This window comes from Oncorhynchus masou, chromosome 16 (assembly GCF_036934945.1).
Source record: "Oncorhynchus masou masou isolate Uvic2021 chromosome 16, UVic_Omas_1.1, whole genome shotgun sequence".
Classification (NCBI taxonomy): domain Eukaryota; kingdom Metazoa; phylum Chordata; class Actinopteri; order Salmoniformes; family Salmonidae; genus Oncorhynchus; species Oncorhynchus masou.
This window is the reverse complement of record NC_088227.1, coordinates 22,986,706-23,011,216: the sequence shown is the minus strand read 5'-3', so window position 1 is coordinate 23,011,216 and position 24,511 is coordinate 22,986,706. Positions and strand designations below refer to the sequence as shown.

Here is a 24,511-nt window from a genome sequence, read left to right as displayed (position 1 = left end):
GCGCCCCCTGTATTTCCGTCTTTTCTTCATGTGAATGACGGGGATTTGGGCCTGGTCTGGGAGAAACAGTATATCCTTTGCGTCAGACTCATTAAAGAAAAAATCTTCATCCAGTTTGAGGTGAGTAATCACTGTTCTGATATCCAGAAACTAGTTTTAGTTATAAGAGACGGTAGCAGAAACATTATGTACAAAATAAGTTACAAATATTGCGAAAAAACTGACAAAATAGCAGAATTGGTTAGCAGCCAGCACCACGATTGCTCCGATTGATCGTGCCGCTTCAAGTTTCAGCACCAAATTACATGAATCTGGCTTATTGTGACGTCAATACCTCTGATAAATACATCACGGCAAGGAACATATTGTTTTATTCAAATCAATAATAGTGGTAGCAAGCTATCAAAGTTGACCTCCGGTGCTTCTTCTCATATTCACACTCTCCTTTTTGAACTGAACAGAACATATAGGCTCGTCCACGAGTGCAATATTGCATTTTTGAGACGAGGCCTAATCAGAAAGTATTTATTTCCACCATCCCAGCAGCGCAAAAGACTCAGGAAGGATGTACATTCTCTTATAAATATAACCTTGCTCTCGAGCATGCACTTCATATAGGCTATGGATCATTTGATTGAGACCACGCTAAATAGACTATAAGCGCACTTGATATTCTGCACTCAGTGGCTAATCAGAGATGAGGGGTGGCATCAGGCACACGCCAATATACACACAACAACACCCTCTTAAAAAATCTTTTTTTTCTTAAAAAATTACGTATATCTATATAGGTATGTGTATATATACAGTATATGAATATATGAATGTATACTTGTATGCATATGGATATATTTTCCCAAAAATATATGGGGGAATGGAAATGATGCAGACAATTACATTGATGGAAGCAACAATCTTTCCGCAATATTAAGCTGATCCACCCCTTAAAGAAAAAAAAGAACACCTTCCTAATATTGTGTTGCGTCCCCCTCCCCTTTTGCCCTCAGCACAGCCTCAATTCGTCAGGACATGGACTCCATAGGGAGTCAAAAGCGTTCCACAGGGATGCTGGCCCATGTTGACTCTAATACTTCTCACAGTTGTGTCAAGTTTGAGTGATGGACCATTCTTGATACATTTTGGAAACTGTTGAGCGTGGAAAAACCCAGCAGCGTTGCAGTTCTTGACACAAACCGGTGCACCTGGCACCTACTACCATACTCCGTTCAAAGGCACTTAAATATTTTGTCTTGCCCATTCACTCTTTGAATGGCACACATACACAATCCATGTCTCAATTGTTTCAAGGCTTGAGAATCATTCTTTAACCTGTCCCCAACCCCTTATCTACACTGATTTCAAGTGGCTCAGTCGGTAGAGCATGGCGCTTGCAACGCCAAGCGTCGTGGGTTCGATTCCCGCTAGGGCCACCCATATGTAAAAAGTAGTGGCCCCAGCCGACTTGTAAGTCGCTTTGGACAAAAGCGTCTGCTAAATGGGATATATTATTTATATTTTATTATATTTTTAACAAGTGACATCAATAAGGGATCATAGCTTTCACCTGGATTCACCTGGTCAGTCTATGTCATGGAAAGAACAGGTGTTCTTACATTTTTTTTCTACTCTCAGTGTTTAGCCTAATAAGCAACTAATTCTAAAACACTGAGAAATATTGACATTTCATCAATTACAAATTACATTAACCTCCCCTGGACTAGATTAAAAAAAAATCTAAACCCTCACCCTGACAGAAATGCAAAAAGCATGACCCTCCCCAATTTTCCTCCAGGTCCCAATGATGTACGTTTCAAACCATGCCTTACAGAAGGAAACAATGTTGTTTTCTTCTTCCTCCTCCTCAAAAGCCTGCCATGACAGAGCTCTACCTCACTGCGACTTCAATTCAAAATCAGTAGTGGTAGAAAACCTCTAAATCGGATCACAATCATAAAGTGCGTTGAAATCCGTAGCACAGTGAGTGAGGAGAACAGGTTTCCCTGGGGTGAACAGACTGTCAGTAAGACATATACACGGGATACCTTAATCAGGATGTGGAACAGTGGTTGTAATTCTTCACAAAAAGTCAGGATCCATACAGATGTATTTTATCGAGCTTATTATTTCTTTAACCTTTATTGAACCAGACGAGCCATTTAAGAACAAATTCTTATTTACAATGACAGCCTGGCAGATACACACAAAGGAAAAACAATAGTAACAAACACTGAAAGCTGTTGTTGGCAGCTTATCAAAAATATGATTTATCGTAATAGTATTATTGTCAATGACAATGTGTACTGCCCTTGGACCAATCATATTGATCAATCATTCAGCGCCTTTTTAATCCAATAGGAAACCGATGTACTTCAGCCCACCATCACAGATTAGGCCCCAGGAGATGGAGTTGTTGTTTTGTATTTCCTTCTTGATAAGAGTTGTTTGTCGTGAGTGGACTGATGACTTAAAAGAGCTTTCGTCAATCTAACAGACACTGTAATGATGTTTGAATAATATATATTACATCACTCCATACAAAACCTGCTGTCTGTACTAAATTACATTACAGGACTCAGAGAACAGACATTGAGAACACACTATGCTGTGCTGAGAGCAGATAGTGTTCCTTCCTATTCAGCCCCCTAGTGTTGACATGTTGTACTACAACAGCGGTTCTCTATGTTTATTAAGGGGTCATTATATTTATTTGAAAGTGAAACACATACATTTAGTATTCTTTACAGACAATATATGCTACAAGGCATAGACACTAACACAGCAAATACAATGACAATGCCATCCAGAGTTACACAGTACAATGAGCGTCAAGGGTAAATTCATTAATTTTGTCCAACATGAGACATTACATCAAGCCATTTATATGTACTCATTTTTCTTTTGAGCACAACACACAAATAGAGCTTTCAGTGAGCACATGTCAAGTTAAGATGGCCTCCACAAAGATTAGAAGGTATGTATGCATGAGTGGCTGTTCTTATTCACACATTTGACTTCATACCTCTCAGTGTTGTACAGTATCTTTTACCAGAGGGTTCTGTGAAGCCAGCATGGTGAAATTAGAGCCTTATTACAAAGTAGTCAGAACCTATGTGTATCTATGGCTCTGGGCATAGTCCTATTCCTGCCCCTACGGTGCATTGGTCTTTCAGAGTCTAAAAGGTAACGGGACCATTGAGGTCACCAAGAAGTAATCTGGTCTGGATCCACCTATCAGTGAGCTCCGGTGTGACCTCTGAACTCTGACCCTCTTGGACTGTTTCTGTTTCTGGTTCAGGTTCAGGTTCTGGTTGGAGTCAGAAGTTTTTGTCCCAGCCGGAGAACTCCTCGTCGGCCTTAGCCTGGTCGAAGGGGAAGCGGTCAAAGTTGATGTAGCATGGACCCTGGAGGAAAAGGGGAGGGGAAGAGCTCAGATCAGTGGCTGTCTGGGAATGACGTTGACACTGGATATGACACAGTGACTAAATGACAACTACTTACCACTCAATCCGTACCTTGAACTTGTATTTGATCTTTATAAAGTGTGAAAAGCTTTATAAAGGAAATTGTGTTCACTAATAAAGCAACAGCTGTTGCAGAGAAATTTGGTTTGATTCGTTGCGCTGTGGTATTATGTCGATGCATCAGAACCTCTCGCAGTAGGTTTTCTCGCAATGGTGGGGAACTTCGTTATAGACCACATATACTGTAAACTAATCATTTACCATTTGTAAACGACTTATCAACCCGTTTATAAATCCTTAGAAGTATACCTTAAATGTAAAGAGTTACCTATTGAGCTTCACATAGATTTTTTTTAAAGATGTGTGCTGAGGCTAGACTGACCTTGTGTATGAGTCTGATTGTAGGAGCCTCCACCTGGCCCACACGAAGCTTGTGCCAATTCATACTACTGAACCACCTGGAGGGGAATACAGGGGAGGGGGATGAATCCTCATAAAAGAAAGGTGACTGACAGAAAAATGTACTGTACATTGTATAGTACAACATTTACAACAGTTCCAACACCAACAAACCCACACCAGACAGGTGGGATCCTCATGCTTACCTGTGATGGCGGACATCTTTGATCCCATTCTTGGTGTTTCCCAGCCTCTGACCCGGCCGAGGTCTGTGGACCACAACACAACACAAACCATCAATAACCAATCAAAACAAGTATGAAAAAGAGTTATAACATCACACTATATCCTGCACCTAACACATCATCTCTAACCTGCACAGTTTACTGATGAGGGACTTGGCCCCCTCGCCCATGTAAGGGGGGAACTTGAGCAACCCATCCAAAATTTTAGGGTAGATCTTTGCGGGCTCGGAACTGGAAAATGGGGGGCTGAAAGGCAAAACAGTCCGTTGGTAAAACAGTATTTTAGATCATCCGGTGTGTGTATGTTGGTGTTGGAGCTGTTGTAAATGTTGTACTATACACTATACAGTAAATCATTCTGTCAGTCACCTTTCTTTTACTGAAATATCAAGCTGCTTTAACCCTTTCCGTGCTGATCTGTACAGTACCTCCCCACCAGCAGCTCATAGACCAGGATGCCCAGGGACCAGAAGTCAGCAGCAAAGTCGTGTCCCTGGTTCTGGATGATCTCTGGGGCCATGTATTCAGGAGTACCACAGAATGAGTAGGTCTTATCACCGTGAACTAACTCCTTTGCAAAACCAAAGTCCACCTACATGTAAAAACACACACATTCAAACATGCACAAATACACACACAGAGAGTTATCTGAATGCATGAACTCTTTAGCATCGCAAGCGATTGAAGAGTTGAAGCAATGAAAGAGGGAGAGCCTGATGCTATCATTAACATATCACCCACCAGTTTGACGTAGCCCTTGGCATCCAGCATCAGATTCTCAGGCTTGAGGTCTCTGTACATGATGCCCTTCTTATGGAGGTAGGCATAGGCCTCTACTACACAGGCAGTGCAGAACACAGCAATGGGCTCATCGAAGCGACCACTGCCAAACCCAGAGACAAAGCAGATAAATCTTCAACCTCAGTTGTGTATATCTGAATTTATACAACGGGGGGTTCTAATACTGAATGCTGATTGGTTAAAACCGCATTCCAGACGGTGTCTATTCCACAAGTTACCACCGGCTAAATCTATGACTTTAAAATGCCTATTTACTCTTCCATCTGACTGCGCAATCCACTGTCTCATCAGCCCAGCCAGGCAATTTATATACTTGATTTCCACTATAAAAAGTGTCTAGACATTATCTCACATTTCTTTTCGACTAACATTAAGTTTTCAACAGCGGAGATTTGTATAAACCTTGCTGTTTGTCTCTCCGACATTTGCAACATTGCTTCCATATTCAAATTCAATCTCCAGCTGTCCCATAGTAATGAACGTGCCGGGAGAAGGAACGAGACAGACAGGCATGCAACGTTTCTCAGCCAGTCGAAATCATGAATAAGCTGGCATCATATTTGTGGATATATACAAAGAAATGTCAATTGAAAAAAGGTACAACTAAATGAAGTGCAGCTAGTTTGCAGTCTTTCTAGCTTCAGTTTGAAGTGATTGTGTTAGCTGTGTTGTTGGCTAGCTCCTCTGAACAACAGTTTCCTGATGAGAGAGCACATTTTCTATGCCAAGCCAAATTTAGCCTCATTAACGTATTGTTATGGATGGATTCAAATAAATGTCACTAGAAAACTGCTTAAACAAATGCAAAGGCAGCTACTGTTGTTATTCTGGCTGCACTGTTTGACGTTGTAGGCTAGCTAGCAAGCAAGGGATAATAACGTTGCCAGCCAGTATGGCAATGGAACATTTTGAACAAACGACTGGGTCGCATCCATAGATATAGATAAAAAAGACTGAACTACTGGGTTGCGTCTCTGTCAACCGAACCGATAGAACGAACGACGAACCGGTTTGTGTAGCAACCATAGTTTTGTTTCGGGACTATATCTTGTGGAAGGATGAAATAGTATGAATAAATTAAGCAAAATAAAGTTTTAATGAAAGTATGTCAATCATTATTTGAATATGTTGGTAACCCTTTGTATAAAAGAGATGCCCTTGAAGCCAGTGTTTGGAGGATATATTGGCTCGATTTCATCTCGGGCCTAACAACACCCATGCCGACAAATCCTCCAAAACTCCAGCTTTTCGTGCATGATCACTTAAAAGTAGACTTAGTCAGCAATGTTTCCTCACACTTCTTTGAGCTTGGTCCAGATCTCCCCTCCTGCACAGAACTCCATAATCATGTAGATGTAGCGAGTGTCTTTGAAGGCAAAATGGAGCCTGAACAGTGAGCGAGAGATAACACAGGGTTAAATATGGTACAGTTTCCTCAGTCCTCCTGGACATTGAGGGCCACAGTAGTGTCTGATGGTTTTCCCTTCTCCCTTAGTACTTTAGTGATTAATAAATACCATCGATCGATAAGGGGACAAAGAGGGTTAACATGTTAACTTAGATGATGATGGTTGGACATTAAAGGTTAGAGGTCAGGGGTCGCCTACCCCCACAGTCTTAATGAATACCATCAATTGACAAGGGGACAAAGAGGGTTAAAGTGTTATTGTAGATGATGATGGTTGAAGGTTAAGGGGATACCTAGTCAGTTGCACAAGTGAATGCATTCAACCGAAATGTGTCTTCCACATTTAGCCCAACCCCTCTGAATTAAAGAGGTGCAGTGGGCTGCTTTAATCAACATTATCGGTGCAGTTGTTGTTTGGGGTTAACTGCCTTGCTCAGCGGCAGAATGGGAGATTTGTCCACGTTGCCGGCTCAGGGATTTGAAAGAGTAATATTAACCATAAGGCTAATATACCTGCCACCTAGCCCCACAGTTACCTGACGATGAAGTCACTCTGGATGGCTTTGAGGATCCTCTTCTCAAACAGGACGTGCTCCTCCTGTTGCTTAGCAACAATGTGCTTCTTACTGACCCGCTTCATGGCAAAGTACTTCCCATGGTGCAGCGTGGTCACCTGGGGAAAACAACAAAAACAACAAAAACAGTTATAAACTTTTGATCTAAAAAGAGCCGTTTCACTTTGAATTTGGCTTTCAAGCACCTTAAAGGGGGCAGTAAACTTTCATTAGTTAGTTTCAGCCACTAACTATACCTATAAATAGCCAAACACTACAACAACACCAAACACTTGTACCAATTCAACGCGACCAAATCCTCCCACTCCGAGGGTGACAGGTTCTCCCTGGTAGCGCCCCTCCTGGTACAGCACAGGGATCAGGTCCTTCAGCCTCAGAGAGGAACTAGGACTGGTCTTCTCTGGAGCATCTGGCTCCTCCAGGAACTTAGAGCTGATGGTGGACCACAGACTACAGTTAGACTGCCTGACTAGAGTGGTAAATATAGAACTAAACGGACTAAGAGTGTCTTTGTACTCACTCATCATGGAGCTCCAGGTGTTCAATGGGGATCGTCTCCTCAAACACCCTGAAGGGGGAACAGAACAGACCATCAATCATTCCAAGAAACTAACCGATCAAAAAATCCAATTGAATTGTTCTGACTCACTCCTTATCGATGGAGAAGCAGGTAACAGGGCCCAGAGCAGTGCAGGTTGCAGTCCTCAGGATCTCACTGTCGGTTATATACATATCCACACATAATGAGCAGCCACACTGGCTAATACTGCACACTAAGGCCCCTTTATTGTACAGCAGCAAGTTTCTTTATAGCTTTACTGTAGGTACTAATGTATCCATGGTTACCGTATGAGGGCCAATTCCCCGAAATGCTCCCCTTTGCCCATCCTGCGAATCTGTTTCTGCTGCCTGTTCACCTTTTTAGTCACCTGGACCTGAGGGCAGACACATGCACACACACTCGTTTTTGTCCTCCAGGCCAGATTTATTTGATAGGCAATTCAGCTCCATTATGACATTGAAAAGAGAGCAGTGCAAATAAAGTTCAATTGACACAGACGGGTCAAAAGGTTGAGTTTGGCAATAAACAAATCGGTTGGTAAGCACAGGTAAGAGTATTGTAGATGCCAATCCTCCACTAGCGTAGTTAGTTGTTGTTCCCTGTGATCATCAAACAAAGGATGTACAGAAACAGAGTGTTTTGGATCACAGAGCCACCAAACATGGCCCCGTTACTGTACCTCTCCTTTAAGGATGATGTAGAATGTGTTGCCCTCTGCCCCCTCACGCACAATGACGTCATTGTTCTGGTACTTCACCTAAAAGAAACAACACATTTTATATGGGATTTATATGATTGTGTTAATGATCTGGAAAAAAACGATCTAGCATGGGAGAGGTGTGTAAAATGGCTGAGCACAAACCTCCTCCATGGAGTCAATGATCTTAGATAGCTGAACGTCATTCAGGGTGTTCAGAGTCCGAGACCTGATAGGTAAGCATATAAGAGCAGAATTAGCAGTGTGCATGTGTGTGTGACCAAGAGACTATGACCAAGTATGTAAGTCATGAGGTTAAGTGTGTAAACTCACGTCTTCAAGAAGCCCATTATCTGTTCACGTTTCTTCTTGGACTTATTGGTCATGATGGTTCTGTACGTCTGTCTCTCCATACACCACAGACTCACCACTGTTTTAGCTATGATGGGGAGTGAGGCGGATAATTTATTCCTAACAACAAGCAATATTAATTTCAGTGCACACGCACAGTACAGACAGTAGGAAGTTACACATAGTTAGTTATTGTGTACCACTCAATAGTCAAGTTCTAAAGCATCTCACCTTTGACTGTGGCAGTGCGTTTGCAGTTATACAGAATAGCCAACTCTCCAAAGACATCCCCACAGGTCAGGGTTCGAAGGTTACGACCTGCTTGACTGACATAGAGCTCACCCTCTGAATGTGGAGAAGGAGGGGTGAGGGGTTTGAGGGGTGAGGGTTATTGTTTAATTGGGAATAATAATCAGATGTACAGTAGCAACACCGAGCAATGTTTTAGAGAAATTCACACATACCTGCAACGATGTACATACTGTCTCCCTCACTACCCTCCTTGATGACATCATTTCCTGGTTTGAAGTCGATGGCCACCAGGAGCTCCACCATCATGGTGATCTGCTCATCGTCAAGGCGACTCAGGAAGTCGTTCTTCTGGATGGCCATGACGATCAAACTTGTCTCGCTGCGGAAGGAGGCATCACACCACCATACAGTACTGGTGTCACATAACTCATGCATAGCCCTTGCCAATCATGCATAGCCCTAACCAATCACCTGACGGTCTTCTTGACTTTGGTCTTCAAGATCTCCAGCTGCTCCTCTGGGATTGGCTCAGGGGCCATGACAGCCGCTCTGCTCTTCCTGACCTCCGGTTCCCCTTCATTACTTCTCCTCTGAGCAGGGAACTCTGGGATATATAGACACCACCCACAGGTAATTAGGGTTAAGATACATGATGTTCTATGGTTAGTGATCTGACACAAAATGGCTGCCATTCATCACCCAGGGGGTTGCCATAGTCACATGAATCCCCTTACCCAGGTCATGATAATGACTGTGAAGGTCCTGCAGCAACTTCTCCTTCTCCTGCAGTCTTCTCTCTGGAGGTGAAAGGAGAGCATTGTATTGGTTGGGATAAATGTGTTTTAAGTCATGGTTTATTTCATGGCTGCAGTCTTTGTTGTGGTCAATCATGTTCAAATGGTCTTGATCTAAGTTATGCTTGCGGTCATGGTAGTCATGGTCGTGATCGTACCTAGGTCCTTGTTGTGGTTCTGCAGCTCCTGGTTGATCAGGGTCTGTTTCTCCAGCTGCTGCCTCAGCTCATCTACGTGGCCCTCCATGGCTAAAGGGAGGGGTGGAGGCATGTGAGAGGAGTCACAGGAAGGTAAACACATGGACATGAAAGCATACACATGAAATATAAGCACATTTGCACATTAATTCACACTCATAAAAGCTGCACGAAACATGCATGCACACACAAACAGTATGCCCAGTATCTGTCATTAAATTGGCACACAGTCAGTTCTCAGTGAGAGGTCTACACTGTGATCATGAATAATGGACACTAATGATGGGCTGCCAGCTAGGGGCACTGTGAATACTGTACCACCCTGGGAAGACATCTCATATAGAACCTGGTATCACTAACCCAAGCCTTGTTGGTCATTTATTGATGGTCACTACCACCTGCCAGTATTTTGTGACTCTATTATATGCGTACCCCAGGTAGTCTCACAGGTCAGACAATTATTTGGGGATTCGAAGCTACCTTTAGTGTGTGTGTGCAGGCATGAATTAAAACTGGTGCATATCTTAAGACATCCACTCTCTCATGGTAGCACAAAATGTTTGTGTTTTCTTGAACGTGTGTGTCTGTGCATATACATGTAGCGACCCCCTCCAATGTCAATAATCTCACTGGGCCTGGGGACACAGATCATTGCTTGCATGTGCATGAGCATACAGGCACGCACACACACGGTGGCACACACACTTGGACAAACACACACACACCTGTGAAGAACAAATACAACCCAACTGATGTTTCCATTGACCAGTTTACAAGAGCACTGATTGTGAGATGCTTCGCCATCTTAATTTCGTGGTCATTTAAAAACTGTTTTGGTCTCTGTTGACAGAGCATACATTTGTTGACAGAGCAAACAAAGCACAAGGTTAGCCTAGCAATTAGCCTAGCACACACATCCACATCAATACAAACTGAGCCAGGGTTAGCCTAGCGCCCTCACTTCACGTGACCCCAATTACCTTTCCTTCACCCTGAACATTGGACAGGGCAGAGATTAGGCGTGGTGTTACAGATTGTAAAGTCACCCAGCAAACAACTAACAACAATATAGGAGATAAAGAGACATTTTCCACTCTGTAATTAAAGACAAAACTATTTAATTTCTAAATGTTATTGGTGAAATGTAAAGTGCATGTCAGTCATGTTGCAACAAACTACTTGCTTATTTTCACTTCAGGCTCTTCTTACACATGACAATTAAGGTAAGGCAATTGTCAATAATTTAGCTTTCTAGGAGTGCAGCCATTTTACAAAAACACTCAAATGGGACGGATTGGGATAATGACCTCCATTACCTGGGTTAACCATTGAGAAATGATTACCTCACATAAAAATCTACTGGCCCTCAAGCCAGTCACAACAATCACAACTCGACCCATTAAAATGAAATGCATGTTACTACAACTGAGCTCTGATGTAGCTCCAACAGGTCTCATTTTGGCTCAGAGACATTGATTCTACAAGGGAAAAGACTTCGGTCAGACTCACCTGTAGGTTGTGTAGAGAGGTGGGGTAGGAAGGAGCGTGAGTCTGTCTAGCTGCTACAGTTCCTACATGGATCTTCATATGAGGCTCAGGACCTTCCTCCAGCACTCCGTAAATCCACGGATACGGTAAAGTATTGTAGGTCCTGTATCAGGTTGTCTCCATCTGAAGGGGTAACTTGATCCAAATGCTCCCAGGCCCCATGCAGAGTCTACTCATTTGTACAGACACAAACACACTACATTTACCTAATCCTGTAGCTTTCCTCTCCCTCACTCCCCTCTTTCTGACCTCACCTAGGTCCCTCTATGCCTCTACTCGTACTGCTCTCTCTCTCTCTTTCCCTCTCTCTTTCCCTTTCTCTCTCCCTCTCTCTCTCCTTTTCCTCCTCTCCCTCTCTCTCCTTATCCGTCTGCTCAACAGCTCCAGAGTGTTGGATCATTAACCAGACCCCCGATGCTCCTCCTATTACACCAGGTAGAGGAAGACAGGGGAACCGAGGAGGAGGAGGAAGAGGAGTGACGGGTGGGGGATGGGGGGGGAGTAGGGATGGGTGGGGAGGGGGGTGTTTGAGAGGGCAGAGACTAAGGGAGGTGGATGTAAAGAGGGCCAGGGAAAAAGAAGAGATGGAGGTGAAGGGGGAAATTAGGGAGGGCAGAGGAGTGTGGAACAGTGGGATGAAGGAGTGGTAAGAGAAAGGGATCTTACTCATACTCCTTCAAAATACCCATAAATACACAGGCTGGGGAAGGGAGAGCGGTTCCCACATGAAGAAAATACTCTGGTATACTATGGTATAAATACTATAGTAATTACTGTAGTGGTTTTGTGGACTTTACTGTAGAATACTGTAGTATTTACAGGTAACTATAGTATAAATACTGTAAAATTGTAGACCTCCACAAGTCTGTTTCATCCTTGGGAGCAATTTTCAAATGCCTGAAGGTACCATGTTCATCTGAACAAACAATAGTACACAGGTATAAACACCATGGGACCATGCAACCATCATATCGCTCAGGAAGGAGACATGTTCTGTCTCCTAGAGATGAACGTTCTTTGGTGCGAAAAGTGAAAATCAATCCCGGACCTTTTGAAGATGCTGGAGGACACTGGTACAAAAGTATGTATAAACACAGTAAAACGAGTCCTATATCGACATAATTTGAAAGGCCACTCAGCAAGGAAGAAGCCACTGCTCCAAAACCGCCATAAAAAGTCAGACTATGGTTTGCAATTGCACATGGGGACAAAGATCGTACTTTTTGGAGAAATGTCCTCTGGTCTGATGAAACAAAATTAGAACTGTTTGGCCATAATGACCATCATTATGTTTGGAGGAAAAAGGGGGAGGCTTGCAAGCCGAAGAACTCCATCCCAACCGTGAAGCATGGGGCTGGCAGCATCATGTTTTGGGGGTGCTTTGCTGCAAGAGGGACTGGTGCACTTCACAAAATAGATGGCATCATGAGGTGGGAAAATTATGTGGATATATTGAAGCAACATCTAATCTCATGAGTCAGGAAGTTAAAGCTTGGTCGCAAATGGGTCTTCCAAATGGACAATGACCCCAAGCATACTTACAAAGTTGTGGCAAAATGGCTTAAGGACAACAAAGTCAAGGTATTGGGGTGGCCATCACAAAGCCCTGACCTCAATCCTATAGAAAATATGTGGGCAGGACTGAAAAAGTGTGTGCGAGCAAGGAGGCCTAAAAATCTGACTCAGTTACACCAGCTCTGTCAGGAGGAATGGGGCAAAATTCACCCATCATATTGTGGGAAGCTTGTGGAAGGCTTCCCAAAATGTTTGACCCAAATTAAACAATTTAAAGGCAATGCTAACAAATAGTAATTGAGTGTACAGTATATACACTTCTGACCCACTAGGAATTTGATGAATGAAATAAAAGCTGAAATAAATCATTCTCTTTACTATTATTCTGACATTTCACATTCTTAAAATAAAGTGGTGATCCTAACTGACCTAAGACAGGGAGTTTTTACCAGGATTTAATGTCAGGAACTGTGAAAAACAGAGTTTAAATGTATTTGGCAAAGGTGTATGGAAACTTCCGACTTCTACTGTATATGGGGGGATATTTTGAAAACACAATGTAAGTGGAAGGATAAGTGGAATGACCTCCAACCAGTGGTGAAAAAAGTTCCCAATTGTCATATTTGAGTAAAAGTAAAGATATCTTAACTGAAAATGACTCAAGTAAAATCGAAAGTCACCAAATAAATTTCCTCCTGTGTAACTATAGTTTTAAAGTATTTGTTTTTAAATATACTTAAGTATCAAAAGTAAATGTAATTGCTAAAACTTACTTAAGTATCAAAAGTAAATGTAATTGCTAAAACTTACTTAAGTATCAAAAGTCAAATTAAAAGTGTAAATAATTAAAAATTCCTTATATTAAGAAAACCAGATGGCACTATTCTTGTTTAATTTATTTATAGCCATAACTTACTATACAATTCTATAGTAAGCACTGTACTGTTCTAGAGTAAATTGTTTTTTCATGTGCGCTAAAACAGAGATTAATACCCACATTGTATTAGCACTAAAATGTACCAGAGCAGGTTTTAAAGATGGGAGTGATAGAAAAGAGTCAAAGTTAGGGAAAACCATAACAGCACATTACGAAAAACACCACAAGTGACTTTCAACCACCAGTTTCAACCAGCAGAAATGTGCGTTTATCGTACAATAAACAGATTAGATTTATGCCGAGAGGAAAACGAGAGGTGGGAAAATCTCCCCCTACTTTATCAGGTGCGGTTTACACACAAAGCCACCAGGCAGCCATTGGATCTATTCCAGCCCAGCATCATTAAAGTAAACGAGGCTGAACGGTTCACATTGTGACTGGGGATTTTTATTGTCTTAAGTTAATTATTGATACCCATCCTGTTAATCAATTCCTACGTGTAACTACATTAATGACCTGAGTATGGCGCCAAGATGAGAGGTTTAGACCTGGAACACCAACAATGACTGTTATTAGTTTTACCACTGAGACCGACAGTGGTATAATAAAGACAACCAAACAAACTAAGGTGAATTGCTGCTCTCATTTGAGATAATTACAGCAGTGATTAAGATAAAGTCAGATATGTCTAGGAAATGAATAATTAACATCCTCTTTACCTGGGAAAGCCCCGTATAACTGAATATCGACAGAAATAACAATTGTTTGTGTTTTTATTAAGGAATACAGATCAAATATTTAAATTAGTGGCATGGTAACAACAGAAAAGAACAATGGAAGGTCACAAAAAAGTTACAATAGATTATTATTGCAATCACATTATCATTGCCGTGCAGCAGGTATAGTGGTGTATGTTGGGCCCCCCCCCCAAAGTCCAGGCAGTCTAGTCCCAGCGGCTGTTATTACTGAGTAATAACACATGTATAAGAGTTAATAGCGTGGTGATGGGAGAGGAGGGTACTGCTGGTGATCGTCATGGCAGCGGCATAAAAACAACAACACACCATCTTCCTGTTTTACCGTAACTACTTTAGTCAGTGACTCAGTGCAAGATAGACAAACAGACAGACATAGTTGATCCATTGTCATGACACACATTGTGCAATATTACCGATAACTGTTACATAACCACAAGACATTCTGTATAGTATAGTCCATAATCATAAAACAGATTTACTGTTTACAAATTTCAAACAAGTCAAAGCGTGAGACAATCGTCCAGAACTAAGAAATAAAGTCAAATGTGAGTTTTCCCTAGGTTTAAACCACTGAGTTGTCACTCACCCTTGTACCCACACTGAATTAAATGGTTTAGTCCTTGGGAAAGGTCAGAGCTTACACAGCATCTTAAATTTGATTATAATTTAGACAATCTCAGAGCTTTATGTGTGCATCCTCAGTTTTAAAAAAATACTGCAAATCAAATAAACAACCAAAAATCACAAGAATACTGATCAAACATAGGCTGTATTTAAAATAGCATAGCTAGTATAGTGGTACTGGTCCAAATGAAACAATCGGGGATTTTACACTTGTATTTGTAAAACAAGAGAGGACAGCCAGCAGACATTTCTAATAGCAATTTGCTCTCCTTTACTTTAGCATGTCTCGACTTTACAGTACTTTATAGGCAAATAAAGATATAGATTTTCTATGTCATATCATGCGCATGAACGTATACAGGACTAAGCTATGTTGTGGAATGTGTGGGAAATCCCAGATTGTTTTGAAATGGAATTGTGAAAAACTTCTTCATAGACCTCCCAACTTGGGTTTGGATGTTGCAAGAAAGTCAAAAACAATCTCCAACACTTTTGATGATAAAAATACTACTTTGTCAAACACACTGTCCGGGCTGAGATACGACCAACGGTAAGGCAAGTCTTAGGCAGCTTGCATTTGATACATTCTCCGATATAGCCTTTACACAGATACGTAATACATACCGTGTATATTTTATAACAACATTCCTTCATGTTCAAAATATTTTATCTGTTCTCTTTGTGGTGGAATCAGATGAGGTCAAAATTCAATTTCAGTTCAGTCAAATCTGGATGTGAATCAAAATTCCAATTCAATGAAAAAAATCCTAATTGGAAAATAAATTGCACTTCCACTGACATTTCATTGATCTCCTAAATTTAAAATTTACTTGACCAACATGATAAAGAAGTATTAACTGCAGTACGTTATACATAGACATTTCTATGTATTTTATTGTGTATGCTAACCACTATTACAATCACATATCCATATATATATATATATATATATATGAGAATAAAACCCAAGTAGCTTAAAAACAAGATTAAAATAAACTTTTCATTCAAGTTTTTCCAGTATGTGTGTGTTGTGTGATAAGCTAAGTATATTCTTCTAACATAATCAGTTGCTTTAGTCATAATTAAACATAAGTTCAAGGGGAAATAGTTTCCCTTTCTTGTCTTTTTGAAGGCTGAATGCGAGTGATCTATTCATGTCCTTGTTTACATCGTCTAAGCCAATGTGATTTATTATGACAGGAAATAGTAAGGGTGAAATTCAAAAAGTCAAATGGGGGGGGGGGGGGGGGGGTGCTTATATTTGTCTTGTTTCACATATGTACAAGTGTGTGACCTGTACAGTGTGTGGTGAATGGATGTGTCATTTTGCATATCCCACTCACCCCGAGACACCGTCGGAGAGTAGGGTGACGGCTTGTGTGCCAGATTCATTTCAACAGTAAGTCATTTGAAACACTAAACTTATGAAGAGTTACTGGGTTTAAGACCAGATATTCTCATTCTGTGTGTAGTAATATAAGGCATCCGTCTGTAAGTCCCTACCTACATGATGTCAGAGTGTCTATTGCATTAAGCTCTGTCTGATTGGTCGACGGATAAGCACCTGAGATGAAAAAGAAGAGAGGGTGGTAATGCCGGTGAGGTTAATCGGTCAGTCCCAGAACAATCAGGACCGAATCACATGACCAGGGTGTCTGAGGTCAATCCAGAAGCTCTTCCTTGATGCTGCAGGCCCCTTTGAGGTCCCCTGGGTGATCGAAGGCTGCCTGAATGAACTGGCCGAACAGGCGGTCCATGTAGCCCTCCCCACGCGGGTAAAGGCCCTCCAGGTAGCCTATATGTCCGCCGTGGGACGTCACCAACAGCGCTACGTTAGGCAGGCGCTTGGCTAGGGCCACAGGGAGAGCTGAAGAGAGAGAAGAGAAAGGGAGTGAGACAGAAGGAGGAGAATTTCAGTTTGAAGCATTTAGATGAAGACCAACAATTGATCACACACAATTGATCTCTCACACACACACCAGTCAAAGGTTTGGACACAGTGTCACGCCCTGGTCTAAGTATTTTGTGTTTTTCTTAATTTATTTGGTCAGGCCAGAGTGTGGCATGGGTTTTTGTATGTGGTGTGTTTTGTATTGGGATTGTAGCTTAGTGGGGTGTTCTAGATAAGTATATGGCTGTCTGAAGTGGTTCTCAATCAGAGGCAGGTGTTTATCGTTGTCTCTGATTGGGAACCATATTTAGGCAGCCATAATCTTTGAGTGTTTCGTGGGTGATTGTCCTTATGTTCCTGTTCTGTGTTAGTTTACACCAGTGTGGGCTGTTTCGGTTTTCGTTACGTTCATTGTTTTTGTAGTGTTTGTGTTTAGTGTGTTTTTTCATTAAACATGGATCGCAATCTACACGCCGCACTTTTCCAACAGTCTTGAAGGAGTTGCCACATATGCTGAGCACTTGTTGGCTGCTTTTCCTTCACTCTGCGTTCAAATACATCCCAAACCATCTCAATTAGGTTGAGGTTGGGTAATTGTTGATGCCAGGTCATCTGATGCAGCGCTCCATCACTCTCCTTCTTTGTCAAATAGCCCTTACACAGCCTGGAGTTGTGTTGGGTCATTGTCCTGTTGAAAAACAAATGATAGTCCCACTAAGCGCAAAGCAGTTGGGATGGCGTATCACTGCAGAATGCTGTGGTAGCCATGCTGGTTAAGTGTGCCTTGAATTCTAAATAAAGCACAAACAGTGTCACCAGCAAAGCACCCCTACACCACCTCCTCCATGCTTCACGGTGGGAACCATACATGCGTAGATCATCCGTTTACCTACTCTGCATCTCACAAAGACACGGTGGTTGAAACCCAAAATCTCAAATATGGACTCCAGACCAAAGGACAGAATTTCACCTTCCACCATTGCTCGTGTTTCTTGGCCCAATCAAGTTTGTTCTGATTGGTGTCTTTTAGTAGTGGCTTCTTTGCAGCAATTCGACCATGAAGCTTGATTCACGCAGCCCCCTTTGAACAGTTGATGTTGAGATGTGTCTTTTACTTGAACACTGTGAAGCATTTATTTGTGCTGCAATCTGAGGTGCAGTTAACTCTAATGAATTCATCCTCCACAGCAGCAGCAGAGGTAATCTGGTCTTCCTTTCCTGTGGTGGTCCTCATGAGAGCCGTTTCATCATAGCACTTGATGGTTTTTAACGACTGCACTTGAAGACACTTTCAAAGTTCTTGAAATGTTCCAGATTGACTGGCCTTCATGTCTTAAAGTAATGATGGACTGTCGTTTCTCTTTGCTTTTTTGAGCTGTTCTTGACATAATTTCTATACCATAAGCCATCGTACATCCAATCGGCCTCACAACCGCAGACCACGTGTATGGCGTTGTGTGGGCGAGCGGTTTGCTGATATCAACGTTGTGAAAAGAGTGCCCCATGGTGTCGGGGGGGTTGAGGTCAGGGCTCTGTGCAGACCAGTCAAGTTCTTTCACACTGATCTTGACAAATCATTTCTGTATGGAACTTGCTTTGTGCACAGGAAAACTCATTTCATGAAGCTCCTAACAAACAGCTCATGCGCCCGTCCTGACATTGTTTCCAGAGGCAGTGAGTGTTGTAACCGAGGACAGATGATTTTTACACGCTACGGTCCCGTTCTGTGAGCTTGTGTGGCCTACCTCTTCGCGGCTGAGCTGTTGTTGCTCCTAGACGTTTCCACTACACAATAACAGCACTTACAGTTGACCGGGGCAGCTCTAGCAGGGCAGAAATTCTACAAACTGACTTATTGGAAAGGTGGCATCCTATGACAGTACCACATTGAAAGTTTTTTTTTTTTTTTTTTTACCCCTTTTTCTCCCCAATTTCATGGTATCCAATTGTTGTAGTAGCTACTATCTTGTCTCATCGCTACAACTCCCATACGGGCTCGGGAGAGACGAAGGTTGAAAGTCATGCGTCCTCCGATACACAACCCAACCAGCCGCACTGCTTCTTAACACAGCGCACATCCAACCCGGGAAGCCAGCCGCACCAATGCGCCGGAGGAAACACCGTGTACCTGGCAACCTTGGTTAGCGCGCACTGCGCCCGTCCCGCCACAGGAGTCGTTGGTGCGCGATGAGACAAGGACATCCCTACCGACCAAGCCCTCCCTAACCCGGACGACGCTAGGCCAATTTTGCGTCGCCCCACGGACCTCCTGGTCACGGCCGGTTACGACAGAGCCTGAGCTCGAACCCAGAGTCTCTGATGGCACAGCTGGTGCTGCAGTACAGCGCCCTTAACCACTGCGCCACCCGGGAGGCCATTCTGCTGCCAATGTTTGTCTATGGAGATTGCATGGTTGTGTTCTCGATTTTATACACCTGTCAGTAACGGGTGTGGCTGAAATAGCCAAATCCACTCATTTGAAGGGGTGTCCACATACTTTTGTATATATGATAAACTTTGAGGGCTGCTTCCAAAATCTAATTAAGAACCATCTATACCCCAGGCCCAATCCCGTCTCCCTCTGACCCAGGCAGTACCCACCATGTTTGGGGGAGAAGGGGTCGTCGGCCGCATTGAGGCAGAGAATGGGCACTGTCGTCCTGGGAAGCTTGTAGTTTGGGCTGGCCTCCTGGTAGTAGTCCAGACAGGACTTATAGCCAAACAAGACTGACGTGTAGCGCTCGTCAAACTCCCGGATAGTACGTGCCTGAGAGGGTAAACACACAGGAGCGTAGGGAGAGTTAGATTTTCAAAAAGGGCACCGGCGCACAACTAATACACTCATTCTACACACGATGATATGGAACCTCATAGATAAACCATATGAAACTAATTGTTACCTTTAGTACATGGTCCACATCCACCACAGTCTCCAACATCTTCCTGTGTCTGAGAGAAAGAGAGACAGATATTTGGGTTGTAATCACACCAAGGCTAGTAATGACAGGTCTTGTTCCATTTTGAAAGGCCAATAACCATGGCAACAACATTCACAGCAACACGTACATGGATACCACAACAACTTGACGACAAGTCAGTCTTACCTGTTAATGGCTTGGCACAGGTTGCTGGCGAGGTGTCGGTTGAAGATCAGGCGGTTGATTGGTTGTTCCAGCGAGGCACAGGACTCCAGCGTGTCCCAGCTGACAGACATTGTGAGGCCGGCAACAAGCCCTGCCTCACTACCCTTACGAGCCAGGTAGTTCAACAAGAGCATGCTGTGATACAGTCAGGAATAGGAGGGGTGAGGGAGAAGACAGGAGAAGCGGTAGAGAAAGACAAGAGAAGGATAGAAGATGGGGGAAAGAAGAGTGTATAGAGAGGGAGAAAAAAACTATATGAACAGACTTAAGCAGTTATGACCTCTATGCATTTTCTTCCTTTCTAAGCACTTACCCTCCCAGAGACACACCGGTGCCCAGCAGAGGGGCTTGTGGGAAGAGTTCCCTGACATGGAGGACCACCCGCTCCAGGTCCGAGGTGTCCGCCGCACAGAAGGTCATTGGGGTCTGGGGGAGAGGGGGGGGTTACTGGGGCAGGACTGGGATCATCAGTCTACTGGGAGAGAAGACATGGGCTGACATGTGAATGAGACTACGAGTCTGAAGCGCTGCACAGACCTTATGTTACATTATTGATGTTTGTGTGCAATGTAACCTTTGAACAGAAATATAATGTCTTATTAAACTGCTTGCAAAATTGCATTGTGGCAGACCCTGGTGGAATATGCATGAAAGTGCACTTAAAAAGGCATTCCCTAAATTTACCAGTAGTTCTTCTCCTCCAAACCCTCTATTGTTGAAGACCACACATCTGGGGAAACAGAGAGACAAAGATCTAATCTCAGATTCCAAACCTCAGCACAGTGACAAAGAGCCCCATGTCGGTGTTTCTCAACTCCAGATGACAGTCAAGCTACCATACTGCACTGTAAAATCAATCTAGTCCAATCCAGAACCAACAAGAACGTATTCGAGATTAAACCAAGGATTCCATATAGCATGACAGGTAAAGTGAAAGGTCATGGCCTCTCAGGCTGACCTGTATCCGCGGCGGGTGGCTTGGCTGACGGCGTGGAGGACGTAGGTCTGACGACTGTTCCCTGTGAGGCCCGGCAGGATGAGCACTGTGGGACGAGAGTAGCATTCTGGGTAGGCAGCGCTGTCCCCGTTATCTACCCAGTCCAGAGAGATCTGACCTCCGTCAGCCGTCCTGATCAACTCACTGAGGATAGTGGAGGAGACAGGAGGGTTAGTCTTTTAACTGAATACCGTTTCAAATGGTATACAGTAAGTTGGCCCAATATGCAGATGACTAGAGAGGTTATGGGTAGAGAGGAAGGAAGGAAGTTGTGGGTTCTGGGTTGTTTTACTTCCTGTAGTCGACCTGGGGGCTGGACTTGATGAGCACTCTGACCAGTGTCTGCAGCCGGCCTCCCCAACACCAGGGAGTAGGGCTGAAGGGCTCAGCCACCACGGGGCAGTGCCTCTGTAGGAACACACGGAATGCATCGCTACACACCAGGACTGGTGTCTGAGGGTGTGAGAGAGAGAGAGAGAGGACATGGGTATGTGAGCATGTGTGTGTTTAAGCAAAAGGGACTAATCAAAGATGTGTACAGGAGTAAGTGTGGGTGTGAGAGAGACAGAGGGAGAATGAAAGAGAAGATGGAAATGGGTGAAAACTGTGTGGAATAAGCAGAGGCAACCAAACAGACAATCACACACTATGAGACATATATTCTGCGAGCTGTAGTGGTTGGGCAATGGAACAAAATCTGCATATGAGTAAAAGGTGCTGGGGAACAGTGGATGAAAGCATATCTTACAGGGTGCAGGCCTAATTTATATCTGATAGGGGTATCAAGTCCAATATCTATACAATATTGGGTGCTAACATATTTGGTTCTTACAACCTGCTCTAAAAACTAAGGTGAGGGATGGACATAATGCAAGTGCCTGCAGATATAGGTATGAAGCACTCAAGAGTAAAATACTAGAGGTTAAATGAGACGGAGCTCAGAGGCACATGCTCTCAAAGCCAGAAGACAGTACCCCGAAGGCAGCTAGTCTCTGGCCGAGCGACTGACCTGGCCCTCACGGCCCCAGAGGTAGTACAGGGCAGCGGTGATGGTGGCGAGGACCACCGTGTAGGGTCTGTAGATGTTCTCCAAACACACTTTCCATAGGTCGGAGTGAGACAGCAGCATGACAGTGCTGTGATGACACACGAATGCAAACACACTCGTCAGGGGGGATTTGCGGAGGCAGAATGTCAACGTACAGAGATCCGAGGGCGTTTAGACTCTTACTAGCTACAGAGTGCCTATTAATAAAGAGTTAAGCCTAGTAAAAAAAAAAATTATCAAAGCGAAACGTTGTCACAGCAGTTACAGAACAGATACGTACTGTTTCTTATCAATGAGATGCCCTTCAGGTTACAACGTAACCGGGTCCGCGTTTTAGCAGCTTGTGACAGAAGGTCAACAATGTTTCAAGCGTCAATCAAAAGTGGGGAAGTTCGGTGGAGATTCTCAAACACTGATAGCCTACTGACTGCAAAAAAAATGTTGAAACAAAGTAGCAACTCTGGCCTGCTTTGGCAAGATGATCCTGGGAGAAAACCTCGTTGGTATAGCCTTCATCCAGAGAAACTCGCTCACTATTCCCAGTGAACGCAAATCGTGGACGAATACACAAAAAAAACATTAAACGTTAACAATAACATATAAGTCAGTCGGCGTCACAGAAACAGTTACATAGCCTAGCTAGCTAATGTCACTAGGGCACCCTCCAAGTAATACAGCTGTCCGTAAACCTGCCTTGACAAGAAACATCTAAAGATGCGCCTTTCGGGTGTTATCTTCTCCTCTATTCGTGTCAAACTTGGTATTTCTGCAACGAATTCGTTTTAATTTAAATTGAATCAATCGAATAAAAATCAACAACTCAGTTCCGGGTCGGCACCGTTATTGTATTTCTCTGCCCTTGTCGACTCATCCGTTCTTCTTCTTTGGAATTATGTTGCAGCTCAGCAGTTAGCTAGATAATGCAATATCTCCAACTGTTGGGCTGGAGTGGGATGGGGATTGAGAGACAGGCCTTTTCTCAATTAGACTACTCAACTTCTGCGCTTTCTCTCCTCAGTCCTCTCTCGCCTCCTTTTGAAAAAGGTCCAAGATAATTGAAGAGAGGAGGCGATTGGGACGAGAGGATGGAAATGGCAGCGAGTAGTTAGGACGGAATGGAGGAAAAGTTGGTGAAGCAACAGCTGTGCTGGATTGAGAACAATATGGGTGTTAGTGTTGATGGTATGGAGCGGTAGGATGAGGTTCAAGGACGTGAATGGTCGGTAGTTGAAAAACAGGAAGAAGAGAGATCATGATTCAGAAAGCATTGGCGCATCTAGTAAAGAAAGCATAAGGGTCAAGGTAGGAAGCAAGAGTAATGATGTGTTGGTGATAGTGTTTGATGAGACAACAGGGCCTCACTAACACCTTATCTGACTAACTAATGTCATAGAGAAAAGTGGGTGGAGTGAAATTAGATTGGTTCATTGGAAATGGTAGAGTGTTAATATTGTGTGGTAGCCAGGCTCAGCAAGAGAAGAATTGGAAAATGGGAAGGTGATGAAAAGCCATGTCCCTGGTGCATATGCTAGATTGAGGAGAGTCATCACTGGGGTCTCAATATCTATGTCCACAGATGATATTGAAGAAAATGTGAAGAGAGGCAGAGTGATTGAGGCCAAAAGATTGATCAGTAAGAAAGAGGGTCAAATAATTGAATGCTTATTAGTGATGCTGAGGTCTGAGAAAGTCAGATAGGATTCCTTAGTTGCAATGTTATATAATTTGTCCCATATGCACTGCAGTGTTTTAAATGCCAAAGAATGGGACATGTAGCTGCTCAGTCTAAAGGAAAGAAAAGATGTGTGAAGGAGCGCATGATTACAGTGAATGTGGAAGCAATGTGAAGGTTAAATGCTGAATTGTGGGGGAGAACACTGCAGCATTTGGTGGATGCCAGGTACAGAGAGAGGCTAGAGGTTCAGCGATATAGGATCAGTCATGATGTATCATATGCAGATGCCGTAAAACAGATTGTTAGAAATACAGTGTGGACTGATGGAGCTTACATGGATGTACCTGTGGTAAGTAGACCTACTGTCGGGGCTGGTGCTTCTGGGTGAAACTAGCAATTAATTTGGTTTAGAATTTTATTTTCATGGTAGTACAGAATTGAGAAGATCATGATTGATCATGCATTCCATCACTGTAGGTGGCAGCATGCACTTTAAATATAGGGAGAGAGTCACTGGTACTTCCTGTTTCAGTTTTTGCTTGTTAGCAGGAGTCAGGAGGATAGAGTTATGGTCAGATTTGGCGAATACATGGCTTTGTATTTCTGTGTCTGTAATAAGGGTAATTTTGAGTTTTTCTTCGCCTCTAGATCCACAGGTGACATGCTGGTAAAAATGAGGTAAGGAGTTCAGTT

General features: G+C 43.2%; 1 protein-coding gene across 1 annotated transcript in view; it reads right to left on the bottom strand.

Moving 5' to 3' along the window:
- Positions 1–2,669: 2,669 nt before the first annotated feature.
- The window catches only part of LOC135557294 (uncharacterized), a 43,905-nt gene continuing 22,063 nt past the window's right edge, over positions 2,670–24,511 (bottom strand). The window contains 29 exon segments of the mRNA XM_064990478.1: positions 2,670–3,401; positions 3,844–3,919; positions 4,067–4,129; positions 4,235–4,351; positions 4,534–4,697; positions 4,847–4,988; positions 6,203–6,292; positions 6,851–6,987; positions 7,168–7,321; positions 7,410–7,457; positions 7,539–7,604; positions 7,736–7,824; positions 8,131–8,208; positions 8,314–8,377; positions 8,482–8,587; positions 8,731–8,844; positions 8,964–9,130; positions 9,216–9,355; positions 9,472–9,548; positions 9,704–9,793; positions 16,728–16,931; positions 19,557–19,722; positions 19,856–19,904; positions 20,060–20,233; positions 20,412–20,524; positions 20,783–20,828; positions 21,057–21,239; positions 21,388–21,548; positions 22,105–22,315. Of these exon segments, the coding sequence (XP_064846550.1) occupies positions 3,315–3,401; positions 3,844–3,919; positions 4,067–4,129; positions 4,235–4,351; positions 4,534–4,697; positions 4,847–4,988; positions 6,203–6,292; positions 6,851–6,987; positions 7,168–7,321; positions 7,410–7,457; positions 7,539–7,604; positions 7,736–7,824; positions 8,131–8,208; positions 8,314–8,377; positions 8,482–8,587; positions 8,731–8,844; positions 8,964–9,130; positions 9,216–9,355; positions 9,472–9,548; positions 9,704–9,793; positions 16,728–16,931; positions 19,557–19,722; positions 19,856–19,904; positions 20,060–20,233; positions 20,412–20,524; positions 20,783–20,828; positions 21,057–21,239; positions 21,388–21,548; positions 22,105–22,315 (3,376 nt within the window). The 3' untranslated portion in view covers positions 2,670–3,314.